Raw genomic sequence first — 20,190 nt, 5'->3', positions numbered from 1 at the left:
GACCACAACTCAGCCCAACGTGTCAGTTGCTAAGTGAGGCAGCTGTCGTGTGAGTTTTGCCCCATTTTATGACCTTTCTTCCATAGTTGTTAAGTGAATCATGGCTGTTGTTAAGTGAGTAACCCAGTTGTTAAATAAATCCAGCTCCCCCATTGACTTTGCTGGCCAGGAGGTCACCAAAGGGGATCAGCTGAGCCCAGCGATGCTGCGACCGTCATAAATATGAACCAGTTGCCTCTGAATTTGGATTACGTGACCATGGGGAGGCTGTTAAGTGTGAAAAATGGTCATAAGTCACTTTTTTCACTTTCCTTTTTTGGAACGGTCACTAAGCGCCTTGTTCTTAAGTGGAGGACTGCGTGGAGAGGGCTGCAAGGGCCGGGAGGGCAGGGAACTGAAGAGGCTGGGCCCCTTTTGCACCCCCCCTCTGGACAGAGCCCGAGGAAAAGGAGGAGGGGGTTCCCTTCTCTTCCCCAGGAGCCATCAGTACACTGAGCCCCTCCATTGCCCCCAAAGGCCCAGCAGAGGTGGGGTCTCCAACCTTGGCAAAGATGGCTGGGGAATTCTGGGAGTTGAAGTCCGCCAGGCGTAAAGTTCTCAGAGGTTGGAGACCCCTGCAGGGCCCAAATACCCCAGAAGAGCCACTCAGATGGAGGAGAGAGCCCAGGGGTCCCTGCTGGCTATACGGGGCAGGGGGGGAGGCCCTTTCCCACAGAACCCCCTCCCGCCCTCAGGATCACAGAGCAATGACGTACTGCTTTGGTGCCACGGGGGCCGGCAGGAACCCGTACTCGGTGGCCTCCCCGTGGTCCTCCGGCTCGCCCAGAGGGCTCAAGCGGTCTCCGCCGTGGGCTAAAACCCAGTTGGGCCCCCAGCCCACCCGGAAGGAGCGTCCCACGAAGAGGGCCATGTCCTTCAGCAGCCGTCCCTTCCCGTAGGCGATCGACTTCTTCAGGGCCACCAAGCCCGGCTGCCTGCGGACACCCACGGTTCTCAGGGGCGCTTCAGGAGCCGAGCGCGGCAGGACGAAGGCAGAGGCCAGGGGGGAAAGAGCAGCCCAAGGCGGGGCGGCCAAAGCCCCGCCCAGAGAGGAAGTCCTCGGGCTGCGGCGCTCCTGGAGGGAGGCGTTGGGGAGCAGGAAAGAGCCGGTGGAGAGTCTGGACTGCAGCAGCCTGGTACCTGCAAGCAGGGAGGAGGAAAGCTGGCATTTAGGAGGCCGAAAGGAAAGCCTGAAAACAGAGGAGCAGAAGCGGATCCTGGCAGCCGCCTCTTCCGAACGGACACTGGGCCCAGGGAACCAAGGAGGCCCCGCGAGCTGACCAGAGTCGCTTCTTTATTGCTGCTTGCCTGTTTACAAGAATCTCGCCAGACCGACCGCATTCCCTTGGGATTTGGGGATTCTGCGGGTGGTCAGTCCTGCTGTTCAAGGCCTCTAGGCAGGCACTTCACGCCTCTCGGCCCTCTAACTGGGGGTCCCACCACAAGGTCCACCTCCCCATCCCACCCCCCAGGCAGACTCACAGAGGCATCCCTATAAAGTGCCCTCATCTAGGTTATTATAGCTCCTGATGGGAAGGGCCCATGCCCAGGGGCATCTCCTGGCACCCTGCTGAATGCCGCAGCGCTGGGCACAGATTGGGAGGCCCAATAGTGGTAGCCAGGCTCTGGGACGGGAGCTCTCCGGCCTCCACATGGTTTCCAGCTTGCAACTGACCAGGTGCTTGTTCAATCCCCCCCCCCCCCCTTGGGATTTTCTCTGGACAGTTAAGCAGTGTATCCTGCTTCTCCTACACCAAAGGGAACCCTTTCCCGTTCACTCTCTTGAAGGAGAATATTGCTGGCTCAGGATTGAACTGTGGGGTCCGGGGCACTCTGAGCGTGGCTTTCCCCCTGCTAAGGGGTTGCTGGCCGTACCTGGGGGGCGGCCTTTCCACCCTCGAGAGGAGGAGATGGGGAGCCTCGGAGAGCAGATCTCTTGGGAAGGGTCCATTTCTGCAGCTGGCTGGCCAAACTGGGGATCCGTCATCCAGTCCAGCTCTTCCTCATCTGCCAGCAAAGAAGCCTTCATGATCTGCAAAGAAGATACAGAACGTAGATCCTGAGAGCCGGGAGGGGCCTCGGAGGCCTTCTAGTCCCATCCTTTATACCATCCCATCCTGCTTTTAACTCTGTGGGTTCCTCTTCCTTATTGTAAGTTTTAAACTGATGGCTGGCTTAACTTATAGGGCGGTATCAGGTGTGCGTATTTTAAATAAAGCATTCTAATTTTTCCTGGATAAAAGCCAAAGCGAGAAGGGGAACGAGCCCCCTTCCTGTGTGGAGGAAGCCCACTTCAAAAGGGACTTTCGGGAGGAACCCCTGGCGGAGGACTCACCTGCAGCGTGTGAGGGTTGATGTCCAGGGAGGATGCGATATGGGTGGAGGCCGGTACTGGCTCCTGTTCTTCCACCAGGTTCTCTTCTGCCACGGACTCAGGGAGCAGCTCTTGGGTGATGTCTGCCATGTCGCTGTCGAATTCGACCCCCTTCCCCAGGTGGTCAGCCTCGGGGCTCTGCAGGAGTCAGGGGAGAAGGTAACCTGTGTTATCGCTTTTTCTTTCAACACCCATGAAACATGGAATTGGGATGCCCCCTCTCCACAGAAAATACATTATGGATGTACGTATTCTGAGCCGTAGGGGGGGGGGGGCAGTGGTTAGATGGTCTCAAAACATCTTGGCCAGCTCCGGTTGGCTGGAATCGGACTGGCCACAGGGGGGCGGGGCGGGGGAGAGGGATGGCCTCACACTTTTATTTTTGCATCTAGCGAGCGTGGGAAATTCCAGAGCCGGCTTGAGTTGCCTGCAACCAACGTCCCTCGTAAAAAGGACCCTTTGCTTTAACCCAGTGGCTCCCAACGGGGGTGGGTGGGTGGGCTCTACAGGGGGGCAATTTGATTTTCAATGGGGAAGATTTGAACCTTGCTTAAAACAGGTTAATGGCCTTTTAGGCTTCCTCCGTGTGAGCAGAGTTCACTTTTTGAGTAAAGAATTATATGTCACGGGGGTGGGTGGGTGGGGGTGGCAATCAGGATTTTAAGGGTGCTTAGGTGGGGCCACAAGAAGGTTGGGAATCCTTTGCTTTAACCAAGTGGAGGGTTTTTCCATCCTAAGGGATCAGATTGGGGCAGCTCTTTTTTTTTAAAAGGAATAGCTTATTTGTACTTAACGTACACGAGTGCTTTGTGAACAGTGTATTGTCTGGGTCAATTGCTTACATAATAATGTTTTCCCAGCTCCTAATTTCTACTTCTATTATCTATGAGGTTTCATTGGACGGGGGCAGGTCCGAGAGCCACCTTCACTTCATCTGAATTTCAGGATCCTGTTCAGGTGAGGAGACTGTGGAAAAGGGGAGGCAGGTATCCTAACGGTGTGTGTGCTGCTGCACCTTTTGCAGAAGAGGCTGGGGGTGGCAGACCATTTCCCAGTCTTGCCTCCACCCTGCAGCAACCGCAGCAAAGGCCCTTTGGGGTGCAAAGGGGGGAAAGTGACAGGATCACCCCCAGAGAACCCCATTTCCAATCTGCTTGTGTTGGCATACTTTGCTTCATGCAGGAGCAAAATTTCAACCGGCAATTTTAAGAGGACAGTTATTATTCTCCCCTCCCCCCTGCCTACCTTGGAAGGAGGCGCCAACTTCCCTGCTGCAGCCATTTGCTGAGAGATCAGCTGGCCCGGCAAGGGCACCTGAGCCGTTTTTAACTTCTTAGCCTCCACTTTGGCCAAGTTGTCCTCGTCTTCCTCATCGGAGTCTTGCAGGCCGTACTTGGAGAAGTGGGCCACCTGGACGGAGGAAAAAAAAGGTGTGTTTTACAAATCAGAAGATCAAGAGCGGGTTATTCTCGTGTGAAAACAAAGTCCTGCCCATCAATTCCTGTTGTTGCCCTCTGAAGAGTGAGTAACAGCAGTCAAGTGTTTTTATTAGCACTTTCATTACCATTGTAATAGCATTGATGGTGTTACTTAGTTGGGTCTTGAAACGTCTGCAAAGAAACCACCAAGGGCAGAGAGCCCTAAGGACCCCACAGTCCTCTTCCCTCCATCTCTTCATCCCCCCCCCCCTTCAAGAGCCCCAAAACACACGTTTTCCCATGTGAGCGAAGCTCTTCTTCCACCTGTTCCTTATGATTTCGAAAAAGAACGGGGACTTTGCCGCACAGCACCTGCTCCCTGTTTTATCTGTCAGAAGAGGTGGTTACCTTGAATACCCATGAACCAGTTTCGGGGCGGTACTCCTTAAACTGGGCTCCCTGCTTCCGAGAGACGGCTTCCAGTCGGCCTTCGTAGTTCATTTCTGTCAGCCGTTCTGGGCTCTTGATCAAGCAACGCGAGGTTTTGTCCGTGGGCCAAACTCCGTCCAAGGTGACTTCGGCTCGCCTGCTCAAAAGAGGAAGTTGGGAGGCTTGAAATGAAGACGTCTAAGAAGGGTGTGTGTGCGTGTGTGCTGTGTGTACGCAGCAGTGCGGCCTCTGTCACCGAACAGGACATAAGAGTGGGGTAAAACAGTCTTTCCCAGCTGGTGTCAAGCCAAAGATGAAAGTAAGAGGGATCCTTGGGCCCCATCTTAGCATCTCCAATGGGGTTAGTGGATCAAGAGAAGACCTCCACCTTGGAAGCGGGGCCGAAGTCGCGACGATACAGCATGCGATCTCAATGCTCTGAGATCGCAGTTGACACTTTTGCCACTGGGGGGTCCAAATGGACCTAAACCGTCCTGCAGAGACGGTGAACAGGAAGAATATATCTTGCTGATCTCAGGGACACCGCAAAGTCCCTGAACGATCCAAGAGAAAGTCTTCAAGCCGGTGACAAAAAATCCAGCCAAATGGCTGACGAATTCGGGGCGGCTCCAAAATGGGAGGATATGGAAAGAGAAAGTGTTTCCAGCTGGTAAGGAAATTTCATTGTTTTCAGACTGACTGCCTATAAAAAACTTAAATTAAATTCAAATTGGAGAACAGAAGAAATAAGCGGCGGAATTAAATTTGGAATGGTTTTTGACAGGGGGTTATCTCTTTTTTTCAATGCTATCTTCACGGACGGAATTTATGTAAGACCTTCAAAATGAACGGACTAAGCTTTCTTATGTTTTTTTAACTCATTTAAGAATTGGACTTTCTCTTCAACTTGAAATACAAAAAAGACATTTTCTTTTTAAAAAGGAAAAAAATTGCGGCATTGTGGTTAACACTGCGAAGTTAGGCTTTCTGTATTGGAAACAAAACTGCTGATATTTATAGCGACGGGTTCGTCTCTGAAAATGGAAAGAGTGGAATATTGAAAGAGGAATTAAATGGAGGGAAAATTTACTCCACATGGCAAGATACAGAAGAAGAAAAAATAAAAGAATTTATGGACCTAAAGAGAGAATTTTTTTTCAGCAATAGTTTTGATAACACCACTGACAATTATAGATAAGCTAATTGAGGAAACAGAAGGAGGGCATCGAAATTACCAGAGAGATTGTATAAGCAAACAGCTGCTAAGAGGAGTCCATACAAAGTTGATTAAAGAGAAGATAAGAGGACTGATACCACAAACAGCAGAAGATATGAGATTGCCTCGTTATTGGAAAGATACAAAGAAGAATATAACTTAAAACTAGCTAAACTCAGTGAAATTTAGTGATAATATAGTTAAACAAATAATTGATAATGATAATAATGTATACTATGTGTAGTGTCATGATAAGTAATAATGGGATATGAATATTGAATGGTACCCATGAAAGGAAGATTAGAAACAGTATTGGATTATATATAAAGATGAATAAATAAATAAAAAAGAACTAGTTAGATAGAGTTAAGTTTTGAATATTAGGGGGAAAATGTAATGATATACAATGTAGTTAAATAAAGGAGGGATAATGATAACAAGGTGTATATATATAGGCATGGGTACAACATAAGGAAAATGGATGTAAACTGTAAACAGTGATTTGGAAAGGAGGATTATAAAATTTTGTTATTGAATATTATGGATGTTTAGCTAGAATAGGACGTAAGGATTCAGTGTTATTTATGATGAAGGATGTTTAAACAATTATAGTCAAATGAAAATGGAGGTATGATGATGGTAATATGTATAAATATCTGAGTTAAAATACTTGAGTTAATATTAATTATGCTTGATGACTGTGGAAGAGATGCACGAAAGCCTTTTTGTAACCAACTGATACACTTTCTACAGTATGCAAAAAAGGAAGATTTTATGTGTTGTGTTTGTTCTGAAAATAAAAAAATAAAAAGAGAAGACCTCCACCTCCTCCATTGTGTAGCTAATCTTCAAATTTTGACAACTGACCCAAAATTTATGTTGCTAAGCATAAGTGAGCTTTGCCCCATTGTACGACCTTTCTTGCTGCAATTGCTGAGTTAGTAAGACGGTTGTTGAAAGTGAGTCTGGCTTCCCCAAAGGCAATGGCATGATCCCCGGACACTGCAACCATCATAAATGAGAGTCAAGTTTGAATTCTGATCATGGGGCCATGGGGAGACTGCAATGGTCATAAGGGCCATTGGTTAAACAGTCACTGACTACTTTTTCCAGGGCTGTCGTAACTTTGAACGGTCACTAAATGAACCTCAGTTGAGTCCACATGTAGATTGCTTCCTTCATTTGCTATCTGTTCATTTTAACATTACATCATTTTCGTGTTTTATATTGTCGGTTTTATCTTGCCGTGAGGTGCCTAGAGCCGCCTGGCGGTGAGACGGGCGGCATATAAATTTGATGAAGTGGCATCACCTGTTCAAGCCCTCCCCGATGGGGGGCTTCAATTCATCATCTGGGTAGACGATGACCTCTTTCCTGCGGACGTGCACAATCTCATCCAGGTTCAGGTTGGTCAGATTGACCTCGCCCTCGAAGTAGATGGAGCCGTAGCCTAAGGAGAACGGAGGGCCCCACGGTTAACCGGCCACCCTGGGCCGCCTAATGGAGTCGCTCAAAATGCAGGAGAGGAGAGGAGGCAGAGATGGCGGGCGGAATGAAACCTGCCATCGGTTTGGAATTGCTGTGTTGCCACAAGAGCTCCAAGCCCAGCCCTCCCTCCGCCCGTGAATCCCACTGAGCCTTATCGAGCGCCAACTTGTGCTGTCAGTTGACTGGATTGGTGTGTAAAGGCTTGAATAAATGTAAACTAGATTTATTCAACCTTACAGATGATTCTCCTTCCCCTGACACATAAATGGCGATACCTCTGGCTACTCGGGCACCAAAAAGGGGTTGCCCAGGAAAACAACTTCAGGGCTTGTAGATTTCTTAAGGGTGCCATTTTTGGCTCGAATGATTCTAGGAATCATTTTATTCCAGAAAGGAATAGAGAGTTTATGAAAAACTTGCATCAACCTTAAAATGCAAACTGTCTACTGTTCAATGCAGGTAGTCCTCAACCTGCCACCCCAGTGGAGCCTAAAATTTATGTTGCTGCTGTTAAGTGAATGTTGCCCCGTTTGACAAACTTTCTTGTCACAGTTGTTAAGGGAATCACTGCACTTGTTAAGTCAGTAACCACGATTGTTAAGTGAACCTGGCTTCCCCATTGACTTTGCTTGTCAGAAAGTTAAAAAAGGGGATCCTGTGACCTCGGGACACTGCGACCGTCATAAATATGAGTCGATGTCAAGCGTCTGAATTTGATCACATGACCACGGGGGTCCTGCAACAGTCCTAAGTGTGGAAAATGGCCATTAAGTCATTTTTCAGTGCCTTTTTGTAACTTCAAACGGTCACTAAGCAAATGGTTGTAAGTCGAGGACTACCTATCCTTACAAGTCGGTAAGGCTGAAGGCATCTCGGCCAGAGGAGCAGGTGAGCTGACCACAGGGACAACCCTGGCAGGAGTAGTTCCTGTCCACTCACCTTTACGGCCAACGGTGAAGTCGGTCACGATGCACTCCCCCGTGTCGGTGGTCATTCTGGCCAGCTCCTCCAGGGAGGGAATGGTGTAGTAGCCCATGCGGGTCAAGACAATTCCTGGAAAAATCAAAATCTGAGTGAGGGTCCTGGCCCCCAAAACCACAGACAGCAAGGCAGTCTCTGAGCACATCAGCAAAACATGGGACACGCCTGTAAGGCAGGGCTGGAGAACATATATGACACACCTGCCAATGGCGACATGGCACGACATTTTGGGTGTAGGCCAGCGGCCAGCAACACCCGACAGGAACCACGCTCTGAAAACGTTTTACTTCTACTCCTTTCTCTGTGGTAATTATTGGAGGTCTCCCTATACACAGCACTACAGGACTGTATTTTTAAAACATAAACATGTAATTCTTTCCATGTCATAATGCCATCAAAAGCTGACACCAGCCAGAGCGCAAACAATTCAAAGAAGCAATGCAAGACCAGAAGATGAGGAGAGACCTGGAGAATCACCAAGAGTCTGATGTGACTGAATGGATGATGTCATCATCATCATAGGCAATAAATATGTAAAGAAAGTTTCTCTTTTGTTGGTGTGTGTGTGTGTGTGTGTGTGAGGGGGTGGAGGAGGGGAGAGAGACTAGCAGTGAAGCGTTTTCTGGATTTTTGGCACCCTAAGGTTTTGCCCTGGCTGCTTCTAAGGCTGCCTCTGGTTCCCAGACCTTCTGCTCTAGTGATCTGGCAACCCAGATTCTACTGGAGTTTTGGGGGAGGGCGCGGAGGGGGCCCGGGAGAAGGGCATTTTCCAGGACGAGTGGTGAATTCACTGACTGGGCACCAGTATGGGAGACTGGCCTTCTGACAGCCACAGCTGGGTGATCCGGAGCATGCTTTTTTCTTTTTCTAAGGAACATCTGAAATTTCAGCCGGCTGATTTTGTCCCTTTTGGAAGAGGCCTACAAACACTGGATGCCTGCAGAGATTTGGGCCACGAATTGCAATTTGGCTTAGCTTTTAGAAGCCCAGCTTAGCTCTTTGGAGCACCAGCCAAACAATGGCAGAGCCACACAGGGGTGGGGGTGGGCAAGGCCAATGGCTGCTTCCCAGAAAGCCATTCTGTCTATTCCAAGAAGCCCCTGCCTGGCCTGGTGGGGAAGGCACCAGGATAGAAACCTGGGAGACGGTGAGCTGTAGTCCCGACTCGGGCAGGAAAGCTGGTGGATGATCTTGGACCAATCATCCTCTCAGCCCAACTCACTCCCACAGGGTTATTGTTGTGAGGAAAATAAGAGGAGGAGGAGGAGGAGGAGGAAGTATTAAATATGCTAGGCTGCTTTGAATTGTTTACGCAAAGAGAAAGGCAGGATCAAATCAAAATAACAAATGAAGGCTCCATCTGAGTGAGCCGAACCCTTCCACAACTCTGACCTCACCTGCCGGGTGGCTGCACTGGAGCTGCTCTTCGCTCTCCTTCTCCAGCTCCTCCTGCAGGGACTCCTCGTGGTAGGAAGCTTCCTCCAGGCTGCTTTCCAGGCCGTTCCGCAGCGCCGGCCGCACATTCAGGGCCAGGAGAGTGTCGTCCACACTGCTGTTGTGATGCTTGTGCGGGGCGTTCTCTGGGGTCTGGGGGAGGGGCTTGGCAATGGCGTTGGCTAAGAACCTGGACATTTCCCGGGAGTAGCTGTCCTCCTCCTGCTCCTCGTCCTGCCTGTGGTCCTCACTAAGCGACCTGAAGAGGAGACTCGGTCAAGGAAAGGAAAGGCGGCAGGCGGAAACCATCGTTGCCAAAGGAAGCCCCACATGGAAGAGAAGGGACTGTGCTGGCCTGGGATGTCAGTCTCGAACGAGGCCCCTTGGACAGGAGGAGGGCAGATCTGCAGGGTAAGCCGGGCCCTTCAACCGTGGCAACTTTAAGGCCTGTGGGCTCCAATGCCCAGAATTCGGGCAGCTGAAGTCCACAGGTCTTAAAGTAGCCAAGGTTGGATACCCCTGGTGTGGATTCACCTCCCCGGGTGAGCAAGTGGTGCGTGCGTCTGTTAGGACTCTCCCTGCAATTCCTCCTCCTAAGGAGCTCAAGACCCCCACCTCTTGCCTTCATTCATTCATTCATTTAATTCGGGCCGGGGGGGGGGGGCATTATGGGGTTTTGCATTGGGGTTCATTCCTGTAAGCCACCTGAGAGCGCCAGTCATATAGCAATAGCACTTAAGACTTATACAGCGCTTCACAGTGTTTTATAGCCCTCTCTAAGCAGTTTAGTGTGGCAGCATCTTTCCCCCAACCATCTGGGTCTTCATTCTACCCACCTCGGAAGGATGGAAGGCTGATCTCTCTCTTTCTCTCTCTCTCTCTCTCTCTCCATTGTATCTATCATCTATCTATCTATCATCTATCTATCTATCTATCTATCTATCTATCTATCATCTATCTATCTATCTATCATCTATCTATCTATCTATCTATCCATCCATCCATCTCTCTCTCTCTCTCTCTCCATTGTATCTTTCTCTGTTGTATCCATCTATCATCTATCTATCTATCTATCTATCTATCTATCTATCTATCTATCTATCTATCTATCTATCTATCATCTATCTATCTATCATCTATCTATCTATCTCTCTCTCTCTCTCTCTCTCTCTCTCCCCCCCCTCCCTCCCTCGTGTGTGTGTAGGAGGACATTCCACAGGGCAGGGGCAATGGCAGAGAAGACCCTTTCCCTGGATCCCACCACTCAGAATTCTTTAACTGAGGGGGTCTGCAACATGCCTTCCCTGCCTGATGGCTGGGATGGGCTGATGCGATGGGAATGAGACGCAGTGGTGAAATTCAATTTTTTTTACTACCGGTTCTGTGGGTGTGGCTTGGTGGGCGTGGCAGGGGAAGGATACTGCAAAATCCCCATTCCCTCCCGATCAGCTGGGACTCGGGAGGCAGAGGATGGATGGGGCCGTGGCCAGCCAGAGGTGGCATTTGCCGGTTCTCCAAACTACTCAAAATTTCAGCTACCGGTTCTCCAGAACCAGCTGGATTTCACCCCCGATGAGATGGTTCCCGTAGGCAGCCTGACCCCAGGCCATGTAGGGCTGGAACACCCAGCAGCCATTGGCCCAGTGGCTGCTATCTCCCCAGGCCAACAGAAGGAATCCTTCCCAGGGAAGACGAAGCACTCAGCCTGGAAGGAAGACACGGCCCTTCCAGCGCCACAGCCAGGAGAGCTGCAGATGACTAAGCGGCAGCTGGAGCCTTTTTAAACAACTGACTTCTGCTCCTGACATAAAGGAACCGGGCAGAGATGGGGGGGGGGGTGGTTGGAGGGGGGGGCAGACGTACCGATCCCCGTTCTCAGGATAGATGGAAGGTGAGGCAACGTCATCCACGTCGGCACCGCCGGGAGAGAAGAGGCTGCCGCTGTTGAGGTTCTTCAAAACCAGCTTCTTAATGCTCTTCCTGGGAGGGAGGGAGGGAGGGAGGGAGACGCCCTGTGAGATTATCCTGGGAAGCCGAAGCAAGGAATAGCTCTCCCTCCCTGGCAGAATCCGGCCTCCCCCTCCCACTCAATCCAGCTGAGGTTGGGCCTAGAGGAGGAGGAGAAGGAGAAAGCCCTGATGTAGATGAGAACATTTATAGCTCAGGGCTCAACTGGGGGCTCCTGGGGGCTCTCTGAGCTGGGCTGCTTTCTTGGGAGGCATTTCAAGACCCTAGTAGGGAACATCATCAGGGCTAGAAGGGTGTGGGTTTTCTGAGAGGAGGTGGAGGATAACAACCACAAAGTCTTTGGTGCTCCCCGAGATTGGTTGTTTTCTTGCAGATTATTTCACGACCCAACTAGGGAACATCATCAGGGCTAGTTGGGGTGGGGGGAGAAGAGTTTGTGGAGAGGAAGAGGAGGTGGAGGAGGAATATTACGTGGCCCTTGTTGCTCTCTGAGCTGGTGGTTTTGTTGCAGTTGTTTCCTGACTCAGCTAGGCAATTTCCTCACTGCTGAGGATGCCCCCTAGTTGGCTAATGAAATGTCTCCAGTTAAACACCAGCTCAGGCACCCCCAAGGACCCCACAGTGCTGCTGCTGCTGATGAACCTTTCCTCTTCTCTCCACATATCCCCCTTCCCTCCAGCACTGAGGACATTACCTAGATGGGTCATAAAATGTCACCACCACCTTAGAGAGCCCCAAGGACCCCACGGAGGTGTCATCCACCTCAATTCCCCTCTTCTAATTTCTGGTGGCTTATTCTGAGCGTCAGATGAAACGTAGAAAAGAAAATCCATGCCAGCTCAACTTCAGCTGCACCTCAAGAACTGAAGTCCCATAAGAGAAGGGTAAGGAAGCCCAGAGGAATTCTCAATGTCCCACCAGCCGGGAATTCCTATCACCCCAGGAGGACAGTTACAACGGCCGTCCTAGGATCAGCTGTGAAGCTTGAGATAAGTGATCGAGTGAAGTCGAAGCAACTGCCTAGGCACTAAGACCTGGGATCCAAAGGCAGACCGTTCAGGGCGATCTCAAGTCTACCATGGCTGGACTTCAACTCCCAGAATTCCCAGCTATGCTGTCTAGGGAATTCTGGGAGTTGAATGCCACACGCTTTAAAGTTGCCAAAGTCAGACATCCCTGGTCTACAACAACCCTGAAGAATCGGAGTGGATGCGAAGGGATCACCCTACTAACTTGGGCATGAAGGCCCCATTGGTCAGAGAAGGCTCGTCATCGTCCAGACCATCGAAAAGGTGGGATTTGGAGGAGCCGCTTGTCTGCAAAGCTTTGGGGCGCACGCGGGTTGCCGGGCGGGGAGTCAGTTTGTAATGTGTCGGGGTGGTCAGTGCCTTCTGGGCCGCTGGGTTGGTTGGTTTCAGCCTCTGGAAAGAAGGAACAAGCGTTACAATGTGGGGACGGCTGTCCTCTCTAACTCAGGGCGAATTGTTCCTCTGGCCCTTCGAGAGTTTTAAACAGCTGACTCCCTGCTCCTTCCCTCAGCAAATGAAGCCACTGTTCCCTACCTAATTGTCCATCCCCTAACATGTAGCAATCATCTATCAATCAATGTATCAATCAATTATCTATTAATCCTCTATCACCTACCTCCTAGCTGCCATCTAGCTGGCTAGCTATTATCTACCTACTTACCAATCCTCTCATCACCTATCTATCTGCCTGCGTACCATCTGCCTACCTGTCTACCATCTATTTACCTCTCTTGGGGAGATGGGCAGTTCAAAAATGTGTGCAATCAATAAAAGAAATACATTTGTGGTGTCACCTCCAGCCATGTTTGGCTTCCAAGCGTAATGATGGCTAGCAAGAAAGGCCTCTGTGGCCCCCACTCCTTGTGTGTGTGTGTGAGGACTATTAACTGCCAGAGCTCCCTCCCCAAAAGTTGCTAGGTTGGGTCGCCAGATAACTGCCCTCCAGATTCTGTCCCAGCTGTCTTTCTGGAGGTAGCCCGCTCCTTGCCTCACCTCCTCCTTCTTTTTGGGGTCAGACATGGGGTTCCGGAAGAGAGGCGAGTCCCCGAAGGGCGAGTAGGTCAAGCTGTTGAGGTGCTGCTGCAGAACGGCCTGCTGGGCCGCAGAGATGTTGGGATCTGTCAGGGCTGAGAGGGAAAGGAAGGCAAGGATGAGCCCACTGGCCCACCGGAGGCCGCTCAACGGGATGGGGCAAAGGTGGCCTCCTCGGATCGCTGCAGAGACTGATGGCACTGATGGGGGTGTGTGGAAATAAGCAGCTGGCAGTCCACTTCCAGGTGCCTCAAGCTACTATTCAAGAATGGACGTTAAAAGTAGTAAACATAGCAGAGATGGCCAAAATCTCAGCATATTTGAAGGATTATTCAGATGAGAAATACAAGCTGGAATGGAAAAGATGGATTGACTACATTCAAAATAAATATCGGACTAAGAAATTCCAATTAGCTTATGAATGAACAAGGAATGTTACAATTTATCCAAAGTTAGCTTAATAAAAGGGGAGTTAAAGCACAAGAGGAGGTAGGATGCTATAGTTAGTTAGCTGATGTTAGTGTATGATTGTTAAATGTTTATACCCTGTATTTTGCTCTGGGAGGTTGGGGGGAGGGAGGGTTGGAGGGGTAGGGTTGGGGTGGGAGGGAGGGAGGGAAGGGGAAATATTTGTAAAACCATTAAATTCTTCAATTAAAAAAAAAAGCATGCCAGGAGCAGCTGTGGAGGTCGCCCTACGGGGGGGGGGGGGGGGGGGCATGAGCAACTTACCCACAGCAGGTTGTGGTGCTCCGAAGCCCAGCGTGGCGGCTGATGTGTTAAATCCAGGAGCACCGAAGGCTCCTGTCCCGAGCGTGCCCCCTAGCTTGGGCTGCGTGCTGCCAAAGAGTGAATTCTGCCCTGGATTAAGGGCTGCAGAAGGAGGGGAGGGAAAGAGAAGGGGGGGGGGAGAGAAAGACTGTGATGAACCAGCAACCGCCAAGGCACTCACACACCTTCCTGAAACAGTCCAGGAAGACTTTGAAGATGCTCCTGGGAAAATGTTTCCATGGGCCAATGCTGGCTTGGTCGGACTTCTTTTTAAAAAGAGACGTAATTTCTCTGTGGCGTTATACCCATAGTATAACCGCTGGTGGTTCAGTGGTTTAAATGCAGCATTGCAGGCTGACTCTGCCCATAACCTAAAGTTCGATCCTGACCAGCTCAAAGTTGACTCAGCCTTCCGTCCTTCCGAGGTCGGTCAAATGAGGACCCAGATTGTTGGGGGCAAGATGCAAATAGTACTTTGAGATTATAAACCTCCCAGAGAGGGATGTAAAACACTATGGGGTCCAAGTACTTTTACTACCTCACAGGAAGGCTAAAACTGCTTTTATTCAGATCGGCTCCAATAACACAATCTGGCCAGTCCAATTGTTCTGCTGTTTCTCCTCCTCCTCCTATCTCAGCAAATGAGGGAGATGCCCACTGAGGCTGCTTCCGTCATCTGGGCCTTCTGGACGTCCTCTTCCTGCCCCTCTAGATTCACTGGCAGAGCTGGCTGGAGGGTTTTTTTTAGAATCCCCACAGGTGAATCAGCACAGAGCCAGGCTGTCCACTAAGTGCAAATACATAATTACTGTCAAGGAATCCATCACAACAGGATCATACTTGGCTTCAAATCATCTGTTGATTCTGCTGAAACTGGTTTTTCGCCTTCTGTAACAGGAGCTGTTTTTTTAATCTCTCAATTTCAGTAAAATGGAAGAAAATAAGAATTGGAACAAATGTCTGTGGAGATTCTCAGTCATCCAGATCATGGTTGGCCCAAAGGGGCTTTTTCAAGAGGCAACTGGGCATTCTATGTTTTACCTTGGAGACACTTCATTTCTTCTTTGGTTCTGACTGAATGAAGGATGAGGTCACGGGGGGGGTGTCAGCACTCTCGCTGAGTGTCACTTGGAGGTTTACCTGTGCCCTCGGGGTCCCCTTTTCAGGGTTTCAAAGAGGCCCCCCACATTAACACTGAACAGCCCTCTCTCACCAGAGGGGGAGGGATACGAGGACCCCCCCTCCCCCCCCTCCTGTTTACAACGCAGTCCTTCCAGCAGTTCCAAGAAGGTTCCACCCACCTGCCCTCTGACCCAGGTGACCCCCAGGGCACAGAGAACCTTCCAAGTGGCCTCAGTGGCTCTCAGAGAGAACGCAAACGACCAGCTCAACTCAAATCCTTCCATTCCCCACCATTCAGTCAGAACTGGAGAACCTTCTTGGATGAGAAGTGAAATGCCTTCAAGGAAAAACAAAGAAAATCCAGTTGCCCCTTGAAAAAGCATTTCTAGGACAAATGTATAATAATTAGCAGTAATAACAGATGAAAAACCTGACCCTGGAGAGAGAGAACTGTGGTGGTTGAGGCTCCTGATATTCCAGGCCAACTGGGCTTTGTGAATCTCTCGATTCCTGGCCGAACTTTCTAGAAGGAATGAAGGTTAAAGACCCCGATCTTACCTGTCCCAAATCCCGCCCCGAGGCCTGGACCCAGAGCCCCGGTTGCAGGCTTGTTTCCAAAGAGGCTGTTTCCTGTGGCGTTTGCATTGAACCCTAGGAGAGAAGGAGGGTTGGTGGCTTTCCTCTGCTGATGTTCTGGGCCTCCTGGGCGGTGGGAGACCAGGCAGCCTTTGGCCGAGCCTTCTGCAGAAGACCCCGCCTGAGGCCACAGGCCTACCTCTGGCTCCCAGGGGCAATGTTCAGCAGGAGGAAAGGGGAAACCACTCAATATAGGACAAGAACATTGCAGGCAGTCCTTGACTTACAACCACAATGGAGCCCCAAATTTGTTGCAAAACGAGACAGCTGTTAAGTGAGTTTTGCCCTGTTTTACGGCTTTTCTTGCCACATGTTAAGTGAATCACTGGAGTTGTAAATTCAGTAACACGGACGTTAAGTGGCTTCTCCGTGGACTTTGCTTGTCAGAAGGTAGCAAAAGGGGATCACGTGACCCCGGGACACGGCGACCGTCATAAATGTGAGTCAGTTGCCATGCGTCTGAATTTGGGTCAGATGACCCTGGGGATGCTGCCACGGCCATACATGTGAAACATGGTCCTCAGTCACTTTTTCAATGCTGTTATAACTTCAAACAGTCACTAAAAGAACGGTTGTAAGTTGCATTACCCCCACGGGAAGCCCTTGGCCCACAACCGGTCCCTGGTCAACCATGGAAGGTTACAATGGATCCACACACAGGCCCTAAGCTGCTCACCACCTGACTTCCAGGTTATAACAGCCACACACGGCCACACGCACGTACAAGCACACACACACACCCTGGGTCAGATGATTGCACCTGGCAACTGATCCACCTTTATGGCTGTTTGTAGCATCTGGCAGTCACGCAACCCCCAGGATTTTGAATCCCCCCCCCTCCCGGTTTCTAGTGTTTACTTCCTGGTGCCAGCAAAGCCCATCCTCTGATTGCTTAATGACCGTGGCAATCACTGAATGACTGCCATAAAAGCTGTCATAAAATTGAGCTGCGCAATGTCCCCCTTAAGGATTCCAGTGACTTCTGAGTTCAATTATGGTGGTAAGTCTAAGATGACCTTCAAGTTATAATGTTTGCCTCTTTAAATTCAAAAAATAATATTTAAACTGGAATCCAATCAAATTAGGTTCTAGCCTGCCCTAGCCTTTGTGAGTGCCGTCCCTGTGGCCCTGACGATTCCTTTAATTGGACTGCCGGAAGCCCCGGCAAAAGTCTCTCTCTCTCTCTCTCTCTCTATCTCAGCACAGGCTAACAAGTCCGCCTGGCAAGGGAGCTGAATGGCTGTCTGCAACACCTATTCATCTCTGCCCCCTGCCTTTTATCCCCAGAGCTAGGGTGGGCTTCGCTAGCAGTGGTGGCTCTTCCATCCCAAGGACCAGCCCATAGATTTCCTCTCCTCTCCTCTGCCTTCTGTGCATCCACATGTCAGGTCCTGGACCCAGCTGTTCCTCCTCTTCCTCATCAGCCGCCTCCAGACCGAGGACTGTTGACTCTCCATCTGAGGGCTGACGGACGGCCCAGGCTCCGCCCCCCCCCTCTCTGCCAGCTCCATTCCCTCTTCCCCCTCGCAGCTCTCAGGTTGCCCTGATGCTGCCCGGGACTCCCACGCTTCCTCCTCCTCCTCCTCCTCCTCCGATTTGGCTGCTGGAGGGGCTGGCAGCCGACAGGCCACCACACCCTTTTTGCTGACTCTCAGCTCCAGTTTCAGGAAACCTGACTCAGACATACAAATGAAGAGAGCTGCAAGTGGCCCAACAGCCTGCTCACCCTTCCCAGCACAGAGCCCTCGGGTACAGGTAGTCCTCGACTTACGACCACAATTTAGCCCAAAATTTCGGTTGCTAAGCCTGACATATACTGAGGTTTGTCCCATGCGTTTCAAGGTTTTGATTATGATCTTTAAAGCGCTTCATGGCACAGGACCTAGTTACATGCAGGATCGCATCCTGCCCCACACATCCCTACGACCAATCCGCTCACACAGAGAGGGACTTCTTCGGGTGCCGTCCGCCAAACAGTGTCGGGGGGCGACACCCAGGAGCAGAGCCTTCTCTGTGATGGGCCCAGCCCTGTGGAATGACCTCCCCCGTGACATCAGGACTACTTCCGATCTCCGCTCCTTCCGTGTACAGTTGAAGACCCACCTCTTTCAATTATCTGGCCTGGCTCAACCGTAAATTTTTCTTACTCCTCCTGACAGTTCTTTTAAATTTTTAAATTTTAAATTGTGTTTTTACAATCGGGGTATTTTAATGGTGACTTTTAATTGTCCAATGTGATGTAATTTGTTACCTCCTCCGTGCATGTATGTCCTGTATATATGTATGTTTATGTGTTTGTATACATGTTTTATGTTTTATATACTCCATTGTACGCCGCCCCGAGTCCTGTCTGGAAAGGGAGCGGCTAATAAATTTAAATGTATTATTATTTATTATTATTATTATTTTATGACCTTTCTTGCCATAGTTATTAAGAGAATCCCTGCAGCTGTTTCGTTACTAACACAGTTGTTCACAGGGTCACAAAAGGGGATCACGTGATCCGGCAACTCATCATAAATATGAGCCAGTTGCTAAGCGGCTGAATTTTGATCACGTGACCTCTGAGGTGCTACAAGGGGCGTTAAGCGTGAAAAACGATCGTAAGTCCCTTATTTCACTTATGCCGTTGTAACTTTGGTCACTAAACGAACTGTTGCCAAGTCGAGGAGCTCCTTGTACATCGATATATTTGCGTGGCAAAATTCTTAGCCTACTACAAGCTTTTCTCCGGTTGGGAAAAGAAGATTAGTGATCAGAGTCACGGCCACTAGTCTCGACACACGGTTGTAAAGGGAAAAATCCTGCCTAAAATTCCACCTCAGTTGATCCTGGATGGGCAAGTATGACAACTTTAAGAGTGTGGACTTCAACTTCCATGCTGGCTCTGGAATTTTGGGAGTTGGTCCATGCGTCTTAAAGTTGTCATACGCGCCCATCCCTGCTTCCCTCCAATTCTGCTTCTGGGTTCCAGCCGGGGAAACACACAACAGGCCGAGGACAACCTCCAGAGAACACTGTTTCGTGGCTTACCGAAAAGTCCAGTTGTTGTCGTCCCAAACGAGGGCGCGCTGGTGGTCGTGGTGCCGAAGCCAGCAGGCTTGTTACTAAAGAGGGACTAAAAACAAAAACAAGAGCATTGTGTAGTTTTTACAAAAGCAAGCACCCAGAAAAAGCATGCAGTTTTTGCAATTTGCAGGAACAACACGCAATCAGGAAAGAAGGCAAAAAATTGCTCCCTCCTGCAGCATGGCCACCAGGCCAGACACCAGCTGCCCTTTCCTTCTGCCCAAAAACTCCCTAGAGGAAGGAAGAGGTGAGAACTAGTTTTGGGCCAGCGTAGTGGGCACAGGCCCCAAGAGAAGGTGCCCTTTGCACACACGGGGCAAGCAATGCAGGGGATGGACAGCCTTGCCCTAGCTGGGAATCTAGTCCTCATTTATTTACCGCTGCTTCTTAAAATTCACAAGGGAATTGCAGACAAGGACACCTCCTGCCATAAAAGCTGACGGGAGGGTCTTTGGATAACCTGGATCACTTTCACAGGTGACCCTGCTAGGAAATAAATATGCAAAGCTAAGTTTTTTGCCCGAGAACTGCAGCTTCCAGAAAACTAAAAGGTCAATCCACATACCGAGCCACCGACACCAAACCCGGTGTTGGGCTGCCCGAAGAGTCCGGTTCCTGTTCCAAAGGCAGCTGCTGTGTTGGTATTGGCCGCCGTGCCGAAAAGGCTTCCGGTCTGCGTGGGCTGGGCAGCTCCGAACAAGCCCTGGGAAGGACAGGCAACATCGAGACAGAGACCCTTTGCCAAGGATCCAAGAACAGGAGAGAGAGAGAGAGAGACCCGGGCAGACCTCCACAGGAACCAACCCCTGCTGGGAGGGGGGGGGGAGAGGGCTTGAGCTGATTCCGCTGAACTGGGCAGAAGCTAAACTGAAGAAGGAGTTATGGAATAACAGAGTTGGGAGGGACCTTGGAGGTCTTCTAGTCCACCCCAGACAAATTTCAGACAAATGGTATAGGCTCAGGGTTGAATTTTGGGGGTCCTCAGTGCTCTCTGAGCTTGGTGATTTTCTTGCAGACATGTCATGACCCAACTATGTAACATCATCAGTGCTAGAAGGGAGTGGGGTTTGCAGAGTGGAGGAGGAGGAAGAGGACCGTGGGGTCCCTGGTGCTCTCTGAGCTTGGTGGTTTTCTGGCAGACGTTTCATGACCCAAAAAGGGAACATCATCAGTGTTAGGAGGGAG

The 20,190-nt window shown here is 50.2% G+C and overlaps 1 protein-coding gene across 6 annotated transcripts in view; it reads right to left on the bottom strand.

Moving 5' to 3' along the window:
• Positions 1 to 20,190, bottom strand: part of NUP98 (nucleoporin 98 and 96 precursor) — a 39,581-nt gene that overhangs the window by 9,628 nt on the left and 9,763 nt on the right. For all 6 annotated transcript variants that reach the window (XM_081953148.1, XM_081953151.1, XM_081953152.1 and 3 more), the window contains exons 9-23: positions 19,571 to 19,708; positions 18,970 to 19,054; positions 15,859 to 15,951; positions 14,140 to 14,280; positions 13,369 to 13,502; positions 12,581 to 12,768; positions 11,243 to 11,359; positions 9,343 to 9,638; positions 7,904 to 8,017; positions 6,788 to 6,926; positions 4,240 to 4,417; positions 3,659 to 3,823; positions 2,375 to 2,551; positions 1,915 to 2,071; positions 756 to 1,179 (exon numbers count right to left, since the gene is read on the bottom strand). In XM_081953148.1, coding sequence (XP_081809274.1) covers positions 756 to 1,179; positions 1,915 to 2,071; positions 2,375 to 2,551; positions 3,659 to 3,823; positions 4,240 to 4,417; positions 6,788 to 6,926; positions 7,904 to 8,017; positions 9,343 to 9,638; positions 11,243 to 11,359; positions 12,581 to 12,768; positions 13,369 to 13,502; positions 14,140 to 14,280; positions 15,859 to 15,951; positions 18,970 to 19,054; positions 19,571 to 19,708 — 2,546 coding nt within the window. The remainder of the gene's footprint in view (positions 1 to 755; positions 1,180 to 1,914; positions 2,072 to 2,374; positions 2,552 to 3,658; positions 3,824 to 4,239; positions 4,418 to 6,787; positions 6,927 to 7,903; positions 8,018 to 9,342; positions 9,639 to 11,242; positions 11,360 to 12,580; positions 12,769 to 13,368; positions 13,503 to 14,139; positions 14,281 to 15,858; positions 15,952 to 18,969; positions 19,055 to 19,570; positions 19,709 to 20,190) is intronic.

This window comes from Natrix helvetica, assembly GCF_964273705.1.
Source record: "Natrix helvetica genome assembly, chromosome: 4".
NCBI lineage: Eukaryota > Metazoa > Chordata > Lepidosauria > Squamata > Natricidae > Natrix > Natrix helvetica.
Note: the sequence above shows the minus strand (reverse complement) of the source record. Positions and strands in the feature narration are given on the sequence as shown.